General features: G+C 42.5%; 1 protein-coding gene across 1 annotated transcript in view; it reads left to right on the forward strand.

Moving 5' to 3' along the window:
* LOC137438890 (uncharacterized) overlaps window positions 1-16257 on the forward strand; it is a gene marked incomplete in the record, with an annotated part of 494558 nt that overhangs the window by 146000 nt on the left and 332301 nt on the right. The window contains 3 exon segments of the mRNA XM_068134344.2: window positions 7764-7817; window positions 11815-11868; window positions 12746-12799. Coding sequence (XP_067990445.2) covers window positions 7764-7817; window positions 11815-11868; window positions 12746-12799 — 162 coding nt within the window.

Here is a 16257-nt window from a genome sequence, read left to right on the forward strand (position 1 = left end):
TCCACAAACATTCCACACACGCGGGAAAATGCAGAGATATATTTTTTAAAATCGCGTCATGGTGTATCATACACCGCCCAACATGACACCGACGGCAATGTGTCGATATCTATTTTAAATTCGATATATCATTTCATTTTTCACAGTCGCTAACATAGTTTTAGACTCGGTTGAAAAAAAACGAGAAGAAAATCCGATGAAAGTTGCCGTTTATAGAACGAAATGAATTCTCAAATGCCTGTAACTTCAAGGCCATTGAGTCTCTCTCACGCCTTTATCTCCAATCTAACTCACCATATGATTTCATTTTTATCGATGGTTTTAGAGTCGGTGTCAGCAATAATTGAGAACATTCCACACACGCGGGAAAATGCAGATATATTTTTTAAAATCGCGTCATGGTGTATCATACACCGCCTAACATGACACCGACGGCAACGTGTCGATACATATTAAAAATTCGATATATCATTTCATTTTTCACAGTCGCTAACATAGTTTTCGACTCGGTTGAAAAAAAACGGGAAGGAAATCCAATGAAAGTTGCCGTTTATAGAACGAAATGAATTCTCAAACGCCTGTAACTTCAACTTCAAGGCCATTGAGTCTCTCTCACGCCTTTATCTCCAATCTAACTCACCATATGATTTCATTTTTATCGATGGTTTTGGACTCGGTGTCAGCAATAATTGAGAACATTCCACACACGCGGGAAAATGCAGAGATATATTTTTAAAAATCGCGTCATGGTGTATCATACACCGCCCAACATGACACCGACGGCAACGTGTCGATATATATTAAAAATTCGCTTTTGCTTTTCCGTTAAGATATATTACTTTTTCGTTTGATGACAGTCGTCACAAAAACGTCAACAATGATGCCGACATATATTTCTTCGTTTTTATTTAATTCAACATTATTAGCCGGAAGTAAAATATGTTTCAGGAAATTACCGAGAGATATTTCTTCGTTTTTTAAAATTAGTTATGTGCGAATACACTTTAAATAGGTTTATTTGAAATCTTTAATTTTCCACAATATAATTTACTTGCCATTTATCATTTGATGATTACGAGACAAATTCCTCTTGAGGATCGTGACAATTCATGCGCTGCGTGGAAACTTCTATTTCCAAAATGAATGAGACGATCGATGAAGAACGCAGACTTGAACAGGATGCAGCAAGAAAACGAATGAGACGGGCGAACGAGTCCATCGACGAACGTCAATGCAAACTTGCGGGGTCACCCGTGGGAATCCCACGGGCATGGATGTGTGTGACATTTCGACATATTGAGTTAGATGCTGCACATTCATTTTTACAAAATGGTTACTGGCAAGTCATCAGATCCAGAAATGGTGTAAAAACCACCGTTTAGAGGCCATTTTTCCCCGCAAAGCGGGGGTTGGCCTTTTCGGGGACCGTGGTAGTTGTTGTTTTTTTGTCCCCTTTTTGAAGCAATGTTTTACGGCCGGATGCCCTTCCTGACGCCAACCCTTTTTGCCGCCTTCAACGACAAACAGGGAATTACCAGTGAACTGGTACTCAATTAGCCGACCTCGGAAGGATGACAGGCTGAGTCAACCCCCCTGGCATTAATTCGGCGATCGACCGAGATTCGAACCCAGGATCCTAAGCCGGCACCCTAGCCGCTAGCCCAACACCAGAAATGGTGTCATGAACACAATTTATTTACGCACAAGCACAAAAGCAAGACGGGCCGATTTCCGATTCCGACGGGCCGACGGGCGAGACGGGCCGATTTCCGATTCCGACGGGCCGATTTGGAGCAAGAAAAAGAACGAGACGGGAGAAAAAGGAGAGAAACGAGACGGGGAAAGCCGATTGGAGAGGCGAGTGAGGCGCGATTGGAGAGGAGTGTGAGGCGCGATTGGAGAGGAGTGTGAGGCACGATTGGAGAGGAGGGTGAGGCGTGATTGGAGAGGAGTGTGAGGCACGATTGGAGAGGAGTGATTGGAGGGGAGTGTGAGGCACGATTGGAGAGGAGTGTGAGGCACGATTGGAGAGGAGTGTGAGGCGCGATTGGAGAGGAGTGTGAGGCGCGATTGGAGAGGAGTGTGAGGCGCGATTGGAGAGGCGTGTGAAGGATTGGAGAGGAGAGGAGTGTGAGGGATTGGAGAGGTGAGGGATTGGAAAGGAGAGGGATGTGAGGGTTTGGAGAGGAGAGGAGTGCTAGGTGGAGAGAGGAGAGTGTCAGGTGGAGACAGGAGAGTGTCAGGTGGAGACAGGAGAGTGTCAGGTGGAGAGGAGTGAGGGGTCACATATTATGTGAAATAACTAAATTCACACCATTTCTGGATCTGATGACTTGCCAGTAACCATTTTGTAAAAATGAATGTGCAGCATATAACTCAATATGTCGAAATGTCACACACATCCATGCCCGTGGGATTCCCACGGGTGACCCCGCTAGTTTGTTATATTATATCACCTTTATCTGTCAACATTGTTGAAATGAAGATCAAATAGCTGTATGTTGAAATATGTTGAAAAAGTCAAAACTTTACATGGGGTGTACTTACTTTTTCATGTGACTGTACATATATATATTGGAACATTATATGTTGTATATCTTTAATGGTGATCTAATAAATCAATCCACAGGCACCATGACGTCATCATGCCAGCAAATAAGCGTGTGGTGCGAACAGGTAGAAAGCAACGATATTCATTACTGATCACGGCAATATAAAGCAGTATCAGTATACACTATATGATGACACAGCAGGTACGAGCCGACCCAATATAAAGCAGAACAGGTAGAAAGCAACGATATTCATTACTGATCATGGCAATATAAAGCAGTATCAGTATACACAATATGATGACACAGCAGGTACGAGCCGACCTTTACAAGCTTTTGTGTCACCAGACCCAGCATATATCCCGTTCGGTTAGCCTAAAGTCTGCCTTCCTCTTCCTTGTATGTTTGACTTCAGCCCCCATGATAGCTTTACAAGCAGATGGGACAGTGCAATGCATTGTGCGACATTGCCATCTACCAATCAAAAGTTTATTTCCACCTTATCCAGCCCTTATCCTGTGGATAGCTATCCAACCGTACTTTGTCTGTTAGTTATCCTTTGGATAAGAATCTTAACCCCAGGATAGCTCTTATCCCATGGGTAAGTTATCCAGGCTTCTAACAACTGGGCCCTGAGCTTTGAGGGAACAAATTCTTGAAATGAACTATTCCAATGATCTTGCTGTAAGATGAAGCTTAATTGTATCAATAAGTCTTGCACCACTGGGGATAGCATAACAACAACAACAACATGCATTTTAAGGCCATTTTTCCTGCTAGAGCGGGGGTTAGCCTTGCGGTCCCCATGACAATCTTCTCCATTTTGCCCTATTTTCTGCATCTCTCCTTGTTAACCCCCTTGCCCGCATTTCTTCTTCCACCATCTTTAGCCAAGTCTTTCTCGGTCTTCCCCGTCCTCTACTTCCTTCTACATTCATTTCCATCACTCTTCTCAAACAGTCACTTTCATCCTTCCTCAACACATGACCAAACCAACTCAACCTGTTCCTCTTCACAGCATCAATCACAGGCTATATTCCCATCATCTTTCGCAATTCATCATTTGTCTTCCTCTCTCTCAACTATACTCCACACATCCACCGAACCATTCACATTTCCACCCTTTCCAGCCTTCGTTGCTGCTCTACGTTCATTACCCATGTCTCGCTCCCATAAATCATAACACTTCTCACACATGCAGCATACACCTTTCCCTTCAGCTTCAACGACACTCCCCTCCTCATCAGCACGCCATTCAGTTCCCGAATCTTCTTCCATGCACATCTCACTCTCGCAGCCGTTGCCGAGTCTGATCCACCTTCTCCATTCAGCATGTCTCCGAGGTAGCAAAATGTTTTCACACCTTCCAGCTTCACGCCATCTCCAAGATCCAACTCAACATTTCCTCCATCTGCCTATCGAATGCTTTCTCCAGATTAACAAACCCAAGAAACAACTTCTTCCTCTTCTCCATGTACTTCTCCTGCAACTGCCTCACAATAAAGAGCACGTCTGTCGTTCCTCTTCCTGGCATAAATCCAAACTGCATTTCGTCGATCTTTACTTTCTTCCTTATCCTCCTCTCCAACACCCTTTCCAATACCTTCATTCCATGCTCCAATAACTTTATCGCTCGGTACGAGTCACAGTCCAGAGGGTCACCTTTCCCCTTGTATAGAGGGACGAGGGTACTCAGTTCCCAATCCACTGGAATGCGGCCTTCTTTCACCACCAGATTACAGATCTCTGTCATTCTCTTCACACCCCAACTTCCTGCTGTCTTCAACATATCTCCCACAACTCCCGTCGGCCCTCCCGCTTTTCTACTCTTAATTGCTTTTATCGCTTCCTCAACTTCCTTCTCAGTTATCTTCTCTGCCGGTCCTAAAACTGGGTTACTCTCTATGTTGCCATCCCATTCTTTCTTTGTATTGAACAGCATTTCCATATATCTTTTCCATCTTCCTTTAATTCCATCTGGGTCCACAACGATTTGTCCCACTTCATCCTTCAAGCAACTCACCCCCATCACATCACACCTCTCTTTCGCTATCTGCTTTGCAATCCTGAATACCGCTCTCTGACCCTCTTCCAAATCCAAGCTTTCTCCGAACATTTTCCTCCATGCCTCCTGCGCCTTTGCGACCTCTTTCTTTGCAGCCTTCTTGGCTGCCTTATAACTTTCATGCTCTGCTTTTTCTGCTCCCTTACCCTTCACCTTCTGCCACTCCTTGAACTTCTTCGTCTTCTCGTCAATTCTCTTTCCAACTTCATCATCCCAACACCATGTTTCTGAGTGCCTCGGTGGTCCTTTTGTCCATCCACATACCTCACCAACGGCTCCCAACAGACTATCTTTCATTGACATCCAACCACTTTCAAGCTCAACCACATCATCCTCTACCCTACTCAGCCTCTCTTTTAATGCCTCCCTTACTGTCACCTCTTTCAACTTCCACACCTTCATTCTTGGTTGGTACTTCACCTGCCGAGCTCTCCTCGCACCTTTCACCCTTTTGTCGCAGACAACCAAGTGGTGCTGTGAAACAGCCTCCTCCCCCGGGATCACCTTTGTGCCCCGGTGTCTATCTCGCCTATGCACCATCAGGTAATCAACGGTTGTCGTCGACCCACCTGACGTGTATGTAACAAGCTTATTATCCTCTTTCTGGAACTGAGTATTACAAATCAACAAATCAGCTCCATCAGCAAACTCCAAAACCTTTCACCTTCTCCATTTCTCACACCATATCCGTAACCCCCATGAACTCCCTCAAAACCGTCCATACTTCTTCCCACATGTACATTTAGGTCTTCTCCGACCACAACAACTTCCTCATATATGGCATGGTGAATTAAAATCTTTGTACCTTGTGGCAGTCAATATACCATTAGTTTTTAGCAATTTTCCAAAACCACTTGAGGATATGCACTCCCACATTTGAATTTAACCACCTCCATGCTTAATTGTTGGATTCAATCAAGGTTCTTCATAAGTATAGTTTTATTATCATCTCACATACTCTCTTTGATTAGATCCAAATAACGGAATCTTTGACTCGTCTGTCTAAAGCACCTTTGACCATTGTTCCATAACCCAATTTCTGTGTTTTGTGTATATTTTAGCCTTTTTAAACTTGTTCCCATTTTTCAACAGAAGTTTTCTTATTGCTACAGATCCTTTAAGTCCTGATTTAAAAAGTGATGTTCATACTGTTGATGGATCTAAAATATTTCTTGCTATTGTTGATGGTTGATGGACCTATCTAAAATAAAGGAGCAAACCAAAACCCTGGCACCTGCTTTCCGGAAGTATGCTGTAGGACAACTACACCGCTGGAAAAAAAACAACAATGACAAAACAAAAGCTTCTGAACAATAACGTGGTGGCATTCAACAGGTGAAACAGACAGACTTTGCCTAACAAATTAACCTAAATCAAGTCGGGAAAAATTTCAAACCGTTGATTTCAAAAGAGAAAGTCTCTATGAAGCCTTTGGTCCATAGAAGCAGGGCCGGATTTTCAATGGCTCCAATGGTGCCTTGGCACCAGGCCCACAAGAAGTGACCTATATGACCAAGATGCACACATTGTGATACTTTTCAATAAATAATGTATATTATTGAATGCTAATTTTAAAAAAGCACTATTTAAATTGAAAAAACATACTACCATTTCCTGGCGTGTGACGTCACCACACTGTTAATGGCATACATTCCAGTTCCAGTAAGGTAGGCTTGTGTTTTCCACGCGTTCTGTTTGTACGTTTTTGGAATAGTGTGTGCCTTTCAGTTGTACCATTTTTTAATCTATGTTCATTAGCGATTGGGATTACATGACTCGAGCGAGCGAGTAACCCTCCGGTGACATTTTCACATTTAACAACATGAAAACATGTTCGCACCCGGATTGCTTGCCTTCCCTATCCCTCGCCTCCCCCCTCCATGAGTTTCAGGAAACCCTCCATGTTAGCATCATGCGTGCAGTGATGTTTCCAATTTTGTACTTGAATTGTTCTGCTGTAATAAGCATAGTCCTTGCAATCATGAGCGGAAAGCATCCATGGAGTAGCAAGGTTGGTAGTGCGATCAAAAGACAGAGGAAAGCCATCAATATTGAAGTCAAAATGGATGTTTTAGGACGGTATGAAAGAGGTTTTCGTATCGGTGGTTGCTACATTCAAGGTGTATTATCTCCGAAGAACATTTGCAAACCTGAAAATGATTTCATGATTTGCAGGTGAAATCAACTGATAATGTTCAGATGACTGTAAAGGAATTCTCGAAGGCCTTTACAACAAGGAATGTTCTTTGTAATGTTGAGGAGTCTTGGAATGAAGTCACCCGCTCCTGTATGAATGGTTTGTGGGGGAAGATTTGCCCTCAGTTTTGTTCAGGGTTTGAAGTGTTTCAGCGTGAATGTGTCGAAAGCACGTTGTGACATCGTCAAAATGGCCAAGACAGACCGTCGGCTTTGATGAGGTGGAGGAGGGTCATGTAGAAGAGTTGCTGGACTCATACCAGGAGGAGGACCTTCTACTGCTGGAGAAGGAACCCCTGGTGGATCTTCAATAAAAAGAAACCACTGTGATCGTAAAAATGGGACAACAAAAATGAGGATTGGAGCAGCACTCCCCCATGAACTCTGCCTCTTACACTATTTATTATGGGGAAATAAATTTTAATATACACGTTTTTCATTTACACGACGACTTCAACAATTCAACAACGCAACTATGACATGAATCATGAGGTTGCTTTATCACACCCGCAGAATTTTTTGTTTTTTTTGCAATGTTTCCCCAAATGGGGTTCCACAAATTTGTTTGGTGCCAGGCTAACAAAAGGTTAATCCGGCCTGCATAGAAGGTGAGCGTATGCAGCAGCCAGCTCAAGGAGACAGGCACAGGATGTAGACCCTTTCGCTTAGCTTCTGTATTGTAATCTAGATATCGTGCTTGTATCTTCAAAATTGAAACCTTTGTGTGTCTTGAACTATTCTGATTATTCTCATTCCTCAAACATTTTGAACCCCACACCTATCACAGATATCCTCAACCCTATCAAATTCAGGCGTTTGTGAAAACTAACAATCGACCTTTATGTGTACTGCTGATGGAGGAGATGTGGTTTTACTTTGGGATTATCGAATTACAGAAATGTATATTTTTAGACCTGTGGAACCATGTGCTAATCGCATGCAGTATCTTGCAGGGGCATACAGGTGATCCTGGCCTAAAAGGTGACTATGGAGATCCTGGAGTACAGGTGAGGAAGATATAGAAAAAGCGATATAGCTATATTGTGAGTAATGCTATTTATGTTTTACCTTATGTCAGGTGACTAGAACCTTCATCAACTTGTGTTTGCACATATTCAACGTACAGTACTATTAAAAGTCAAAGGATCCACAATTTGATTGCGAACATACATGTCGAAGTTTTGGTGTGTGATCATTTAATATACAGTATTTTAAGGTCTTGCTGAACACTACTGACAGCTTGTATGACAACTCTGAACATCCACTTCTTTTTTTTTTTTTTTTTTTTTTTTTTTTTTTTTTTGTATACAAGATCGAGGCTCGTGAAAGAGCGAACATTAATCACACAGAAAGACAAACCGACACATAAAACATATAACAGGGAGCGGTAGACAAGATGTGGAGAGAGGGGGAAGGACACAAACACAACATTTGAGAGCAGGGACCGAGAGACATGGAGACATCGAGAGATCTGAGAGAGGGCGAGGGCTTTGGGGGGGGGGGGGGGGCGTGGGAAGGGGGCAGTGGGAGAGGTATAAAACATATGGACACTGCCAGGACTTCCAGGAAAGAAGTTGGAATTTCAAAAGTAGGGAGGTGGGATTTGATATGATTTTGTCTGATTTTGATTTGATTTGATCTGATTCTGATTTTGATATGTAGGAGGTGGGATTCTTCCCTATTCTTCACATCGTGTTTCCCATAATTTGTTCTGCTCCAGTGGTCAAAGTTGTCTTTGATGCAACTTGTCCCCATCGTTCCTGAGAATCTTTATAATCCCCCATTAACATTTCCTGGCCCAACCCTCATACACAAAGGCTTAGGGTGAGCCAGAAATATGGTTATTTTTTAACAATCGTGTAAAGGTAATAAAAAGTTGTATTTCAAAACAAATTCTTACAAGAAAGTGAAGTACATAACATGCCATTTATTTGTGGAAAAGAACATCTTGGAGATCCGCACCATTTCATCCGACACATTCCTCCAATCTTGGATGCCAATTATTCATGACGTTCTGCAACATGGCCACGTCAATATCATTGATTTCGCATCTGATGTTTTCCTTAAATTCATGAAGAGTTTATGGACGGTGAACATATACTTTGTCCTTCAGATATGACCACAAGACATAATCGCATGCAGTCAAATCGGGTCTTGCTGGCCACGGAGTTTCGCCGTTTCTGGAAATGACATGCTTTGGAAAGAGCACCCTCACAGTAGTCATGGACACTCTGGCAGTGTGGGAGGTTGCACCATCTTGCTGAAACCACGTCATTGGGCTCACTTCTGCAAATCTGTTTAATTCCCTGGCGAGGAAGTTAGAAACCATATCGGTATATCGAGCTGCAGTAACAGTGACGGCATTTCCATTATCGTTCTCAAAGAAGTAAGGCCCTATGATGCTGAACTATGAAAGTGCACACCACACTGTGACTTTGGGACTGTGTAACGGTTTCGTGTGCATTTCTCTTTGGTTTCGGTTGCCCAAAAACGAGTATTTTGCTGGTTGACAAAGCCACACAGATGAAAATGTGCATCATCAGACATGAACAAATTGTCAGCAATGTTTTAGTTTTCATTTCCGTCCATAAATGAAAGCATTCCCTCACAAAAATTATTGCGAGCATCTCGTCATCTTTGCTGAATTCCTGGACAGTTTGAATTTTATGAGGATAAAAGTTTAAATCCTTATGCAATATGCGGCGTAGTGACGTGTGAGAAATTATTAAGGCTGATCCATGCTTTCGGCTGGAGCAATGCAGACTTCTCAAAACTGACTCCCTTACACGCTCAATGTTTTCTGCCGTTCTTACTGATTTGGGTGCTCCAGGCGGTTTCTCTTTTAAAGTTGAACCGGTCCTCTCAAACTTCTGAACCCTTAACTTGACAGCTTGAACAGACGACACATTTCCATGACTTTGAACATTGAAATGGAGTTTGAATTAACGTTGTGCAGCAGTTGCACTGTCATTATTCTTGTAAAAAGCTTTGATAGCTAAAGCGCGTTCTTCACCCGACCAGTTCCACATGGTCACTCAAGTGTTCTGCCTACAAAAAAGAAAACTAAATCAGTGAATAATAAAAATGCATGTTATGTACTTCAATATAATGAATGAATTTATTTTGAAATACATTTTTTTATTTCCTTCACAGGAATTTCAAAAATGACCATATTTCTGGCTCATCCTGTATATATGTATGTATATATATATATATATATATATATATATATATATATATATATATATATATATATATATATATATATACACATACATACATATATATATTCATCTTCCTCTTCATTCATTCCCTTGCTTTTTGTGTCAAATTGGTGCCCCGCTGCCCACTGTCAGCTCATACCTTCTCTGAGGATATCCCGGAGACTCAATAGCTCAATGGGCTGTCACCGCGTAAGTGATGATGTTCCTGGGTTCGAGTCCCGGGTTGAGTCAGAATTTTTTCACACTAGCCCCATGCAGGAATTTACTTCCTGTTTATTAAATTGTTAGATGAGTTCATCTTCAATGCACGTTCACACACTTACATACACATACATACACACACACATCCAGGGTCTGCCGAGCAGGCATGTAAGACATCGGCCATTATAAAGCTCGCAGTGTTAGTGTGAGAAATCTCTGAGGATATCCCGGAGACTCAATAGCTCAGTGGGCTGTCACCGCATAAGTGATGAGGTTCCTGGGTTTGAGTCCCGGGTTGTCAGAATTTTTTCACACTAGCCCCATGCAGGAATTTACTTCCTGTTTCTTAAATTATATGTATATATATATATATATATGTATATATATATATATATATATATATATGTATATGTATATATATATGTATATATATATGTATATATTTATATGTATATATATATGTATATATATATATATATATATATATATATATATATATATATATATATATATATATATATATATATATATATATATATATATATATATATATATATATACACATACATACATACATCTTCCTCTTCATTCATTCCCTTGCTTTTTGTGTCAAACTGGTGCCCCGCTGCCCACTGTCAGCTCATACCTTCTGTCATCCCGCTCTTCCATGAGCTCCGATCTTGTAGAGAGAAATGACCAACCTCCACTATTTTGTTCCTCTTTTATCCCATGTGTGGACTTCTTGAACTCCTCGATCTCTTTTGGTCATATCACTTAGGTTTGAAGTTATTAAATAGTCATGTTTGTTCGGTGTAACAGTGCATTGCAGCGTTCTCTTCCTCTTTTGAGGTATCTTTAGTCGTTAGGATCTCATCATCTTCTTCATCTTTATGGAATCCCCCATGGTTGATTTCATAAAGGGAGCAGGGGCTTGCTAAGATGGTTGAAATCATCCTCATTGAATTGTCCACTGATAGTTGATTAACGTTCCACTCAGTAAAACACCATTTGCCATTTTGTTTGAAAAACTGAGCAACTGTCTGTTCATAATATGTACGGATATGCAAATCGGTTGCATGTATCGGCAATTCCCTCCATTGGAAAATATATAACTGGAGAGGAATAAAGGAGATCTATCTTCACAGAAATGACAAAGACTTTGTGGTGTTTTAAAATCTCCATCAACAACCAGTCCTTAGCTTTTTTTCGATTTAAGGCTTATTAAGGAAGATGAATGGTTGACTTGAAACTTGTGCAGTTAAAGCAAGTATCAGACACATTTGGTTAAATAGAAAAATAAATTGTCCAATGAGACAATTGCGAAGACAAATCGACTCCAGAAGTCGGGTGGTTGGAGGATCGAGGGAAACAACAGGATATGTATTTTGTAAGATAACTCATAGCTGTAGTTATTTCAATTTAGTTCAGTTTGAAGTGATATTTCACAAATTTAGTTCAAATGACAAATTATTGAAGGCTTTTTGAAACCATTGAGCCCACAGTAAGCTCACTCAAGTGTCGGAGACACTGAGACATGTTCATCTGTCACACTTCTGAATCCACTTCTTCTTCTTCACAGGGCCCAAGAGGCGTTCAAGGCCGGTTCGGCCCAGGTGGGAAACCAGGTCGCAGGGTGAGTGAACTTGCTCGGGCGTTTCATGAAAGAGGACAGGACAAGGATGTGATTGCGGAAATGCACAGAATGCTGTGGATCTTTTCTTGAGTTGTGCACTATTGTGGACCTTTTTTTTCAGTTTGGGGGTGGTCATTGCTTTGAAAAGATCAATGTTTTGCACGGTGCGTACTTTACTGCTTCGTGAGAAATAGCAGACTGAAATATGTTGTTTATTTGGTAGTATTGCTTAAAATGCCACTTGAAGATCCAATGAAGGATGGTGGTGGTCTGGGTTGTGGAGGAAGGAGAGAGAGAGAGAGAGGGAGTTCCTTGGTTTAGAAGAGAGAAGAGGAAGGAGGATAAGGGGGAAACAAAGTGGGTGTGGATTGTCCTTGTTGGGGCATATTGTTGTAATTTAGCACTTTCCCTCCAATAGCATCTGATTGAATGATCAAACGAATGAATAATGAATGCATTGGTTTTCAGAGAGGGTGCAAAGCATGTTGCTGCTTTTAATTCACCCTATTAAGTCTTGAAATGAATGTTGTGTGCAATATTTTACAAATAACATCGACCTTATTGATGTTTCTAAAACAGGGATGTTGGTGTCTGTATTATTGGTTATTAAAAATGGCAACAACAATGACAATAAATTACTCTGTCATTCACATTACAAACGAATTATGATTTGTGATTTGGCAGGTGGAGAGTGATAAATGTCAGGACGGCAGCCACGGCACTTGTGATTTTGATGATCACATGACAATCCGGACGATAGTGAATGTAGACATTAAGATTGTATCAATGATAGTGGAGGTAAATCAGTCAGTGGTGATAATGGAGAACATCGCACATTGATATCGTCACATCCACCACTGCAATTTCTTCACTGTAGGGTCAGATTGGACCAGATGGAGCCAGAGGTCCTCCTGGGATGATCGGCAGCAAGGTATGAAGGAAATATCACAGGCAAATGCCTTTTTCTCACAATGGCTCAATTACCTCCATTTACATCCATTTTCGATCCATCTCTGCATTGTCACAACTGTTCACTCAAAAGCACTCGGAGGATGATTTACCTTTCAAAAGATAAAACAAAACCTATTGCAAGTGAATTGGATCAGCTGGGAAATGTTGTGTTTTGTTATAAACATAGTCCACATGATTATGATGAAGGATCTATTGAAACTGTTTTATTTATCAAAATTCAACCGATGAAGGCCATTCCAACCATGATATGAACAAGACAACGCAACACTTCAGGAAATGCCAGCTCTTTTATTCTTCAATGTGCAAGTATATATGATTAGCAAGAAGTATATTACACACACACACACACAGACACACACACACACACACACACACATATATATATATATATATATATATATATACACAAACATACAGTGAAACCTTGACTTACGAGTTTAATTCGTTCTGTGACCGAGCTCGTAACTCGATTTCCTCGTTTCTCAAATTAAATTTCCCCATTAAAATGAATTGAAATGCTATTAATCCATTCCAGCCCCCCAAAAACCACACCAATTTTTTAAAAAATATACATATAAAAATATCTCGCGCTTTATATTTCACCTGTATGCAGCATACAAGTTGGCAGGATGGCCTGGACTGGAGATACGCACACTTGACTCTAAACTGTCCAGCCTGGGTTTGAATCCCGACCCAGCTATAACCTGTCATGTCGGTGTTTCACAGGCAGGGTGATTCATCAATGTGTGTACCGCTAAACTGGGCGCCCCGTTTGCGTCCCATTAGTTGTTGGATGTTAAGGATCTCACCGTGTCTTCCACAAAGAGAAGGCGAGCTATCGCCGGCACTCTGAACAAGTTGTGGCCTGGCATGCTCTTCTCCTCTGCCGTTATATACGTCCTCCTCGGCATCTTTTTCCAGAAGAGCCCTGTCTCGTCACAGTTGAAGATTTGCTGGGGGATGTATCCTTCGGCTTCTATCAGTTCGGCAAAAGTTATAATAAAATCTTCAGCTGCCTTCACATCCGAGCTTGCTGCCTCACCATGCCTGACGCCGGAGTGAATGCCGGTCCTCTTCTTAAAATTATCAAACCATCCCCGACTGGCTTTGAATGACTCTTCCGATGCCTCGTCCGTTGATGTTCCCGCCGTCTGCTGCACCAAATCCCCGTAAATGTCTCGTGCCTTCTCACAGATGATGCTCTCGGTCACGGTATCTCCTGCGAGCTGCTTCTCCGTCAACCACACAAACAACAACTTCTCCATCTCTTCATGGACAGAGGTCCGGAGCTTTGAAATAATCTTAACGCCCTTGGCTGGCGTTATAGCCTTTATCGACTCCTTCTGCTTCAAAATCGTACATATCGTAGAAGTACTACGATCGTACTGCCTCGCCAAGTCGACAACATGCACACCTCGCTCATGTTTTTCGACGATTACGTGTTTTATATCCAAGCTCGCTCGCTCGTAACTCAGATCTCGGCTCGCATCACAAAGCAAAAAACCGACCGAGCGACGGCTCGTATCTCGGAAAACTCGTAAGTTGGTGCACTCGTAAGTCAAGGTTTCACTGTATATATATATATATATATATATATATATATATATATATATATATGTATATATTGTTATCGACGCGGTTTGGATGTTATTTTTGACCGAGCGGTTGGTATGACAGCGACCGAACAGTTATTCCCCGACTAGACCCCGATTCCACCCAGACGTTGACCAAATCGCGCTATGCTAAATCAATGATGGAAAGGACACAACGACTGGGATAGATGAAACGACGCAAGGGTACAGTTCTCAAGACCTCCGGAGGAGGGTATAATTACAGTGGTGGAGAAAAGGGGATAGATTACACGGTAGAGTGAGGTAAAAGACACAGAAGAGATGGGCACTTAATTACCGTCTTATCTTAACCCAGACAGACCACAGACACGCGGAACAAGGCTGACTTACACAGGGATTGATGGCAGGAAGGGACAGGTAGTCGATAGCACAAGGTGCACCTTGGCTCGGGGACAGGATAAAGCACGGTCCAGTCCAGAGATGCGGGGAGGCCTCACAGCGCTCGGAGGGTACGTCTTGCTTGCTCCAAGCTCAGCGCGCATCTGACGTCACCTCCGTCTTCCTGCGCATGCTCAGCGGGGAGTGACACGCCCTCGGCTGGTTGGCTCCGCCCCCCTGGGGCCGGTCCGCCGCTTCCATTGGGTGCGGGGGTTACCGGGCTCCGCCCTTGACGAGGAGCTGACAGGGAGCCCCTATTTGGTAACCCCGTCGAGCACATGTTCGATGGCGGCTCGTTGGGAAGGCCTCATGCCCTCCCAACACCCCCTACCAACCAAGCCGGAGTGAGGACGCGCACTCCCTGTGCACGCCGCCGCCGTTGCTGTTGTTGTTGTTGTTGTTGCTGAACCGTGAGGAAGAGCTGCGGGGAGGTATTGGGAGGTCCTAAACTTCCTAACGGTGCCATACAATCACATTCTGGTGCAACGAAGGGTCAGAATTAATGGAAACGAGTCCTTAACTGACATAAACTAAGAATAACTAGCAAGATGTCCTATAGTTGTCTTACATGAGATGCGGTGAACCTGGGCACGACATTTAATGGGGGAAATAGGGGGAGGTCGGGTCTACAGAGTGTTGTTTACAGAAAATGGGACTAGGGAATGGGGGATTGGGGATAGTTGGGAAGTATTGAGGAAATAGGGGAATATTTACAAGCGGATATGGGTGGATGCAAATCCCATATCCGCAACAATATATATATATATGTATATATATATATATATATGTATATATACACATACACAAACGAGGGCCAGTCAATAAGTAACCTTAAAATGGCGATATAAATTCGATAATATAATGTGTGTAGTTGGCAGAGATGTAGCGTCTGTGACAAGGACAAAATGATTAGATTTTGGTGAAGATACGGATTCGGATCCGGCTACAAGAAATTTTTATGTGATTCTGGGTAAGAGTCATGTTTTGCCTGTTGTAGATCTGGCACCATTGAGCGTATGACGTAAGTCGAGCAGTTTCAAGATGGTGGCTCCCTTAGAAGCATGCACCAGAGAGGAGCAACGTTCTGTCATCCATTTCTTGGGAAGCGAAGGTGTGAATACCAGTGAAATCCATCGCAGAATGAAGATGCAATATGGTGACATGTTTATTGCTGCAGCGGGTGTACGACTGGGACAGGAAGTTTCAAAGTTGAGTGTCCAGTGTGGCATACGCTGCTCGCTCGGGCGGCCTCACACAGCCGACACACCAGAAATGGCTGCAGGAGTTGAGCGCGTGCTAAGGGTAAACCGCCGCATTACGCTGGATGAAATGGTCTCCGAATTGAACATTCGCCAGGTTCAGCACACCATATCATTCACAATGTGCTGGGGTTCTGCAAAGTGTCTGC

The sequence above is a fragment of the Myxine glutinosa genome, chromosome 13, assembly GCF_964187855.1.
Source record: "Myxine glutinosa chromosome 13, kmMyxGlut1.1, whole genome shotgun sequence".
NCBI lineage: Eukaryota > Metazoa > Chordata > Myxini > Myxiniformes > Myxinidae > Myxine > Myxine glutinosa.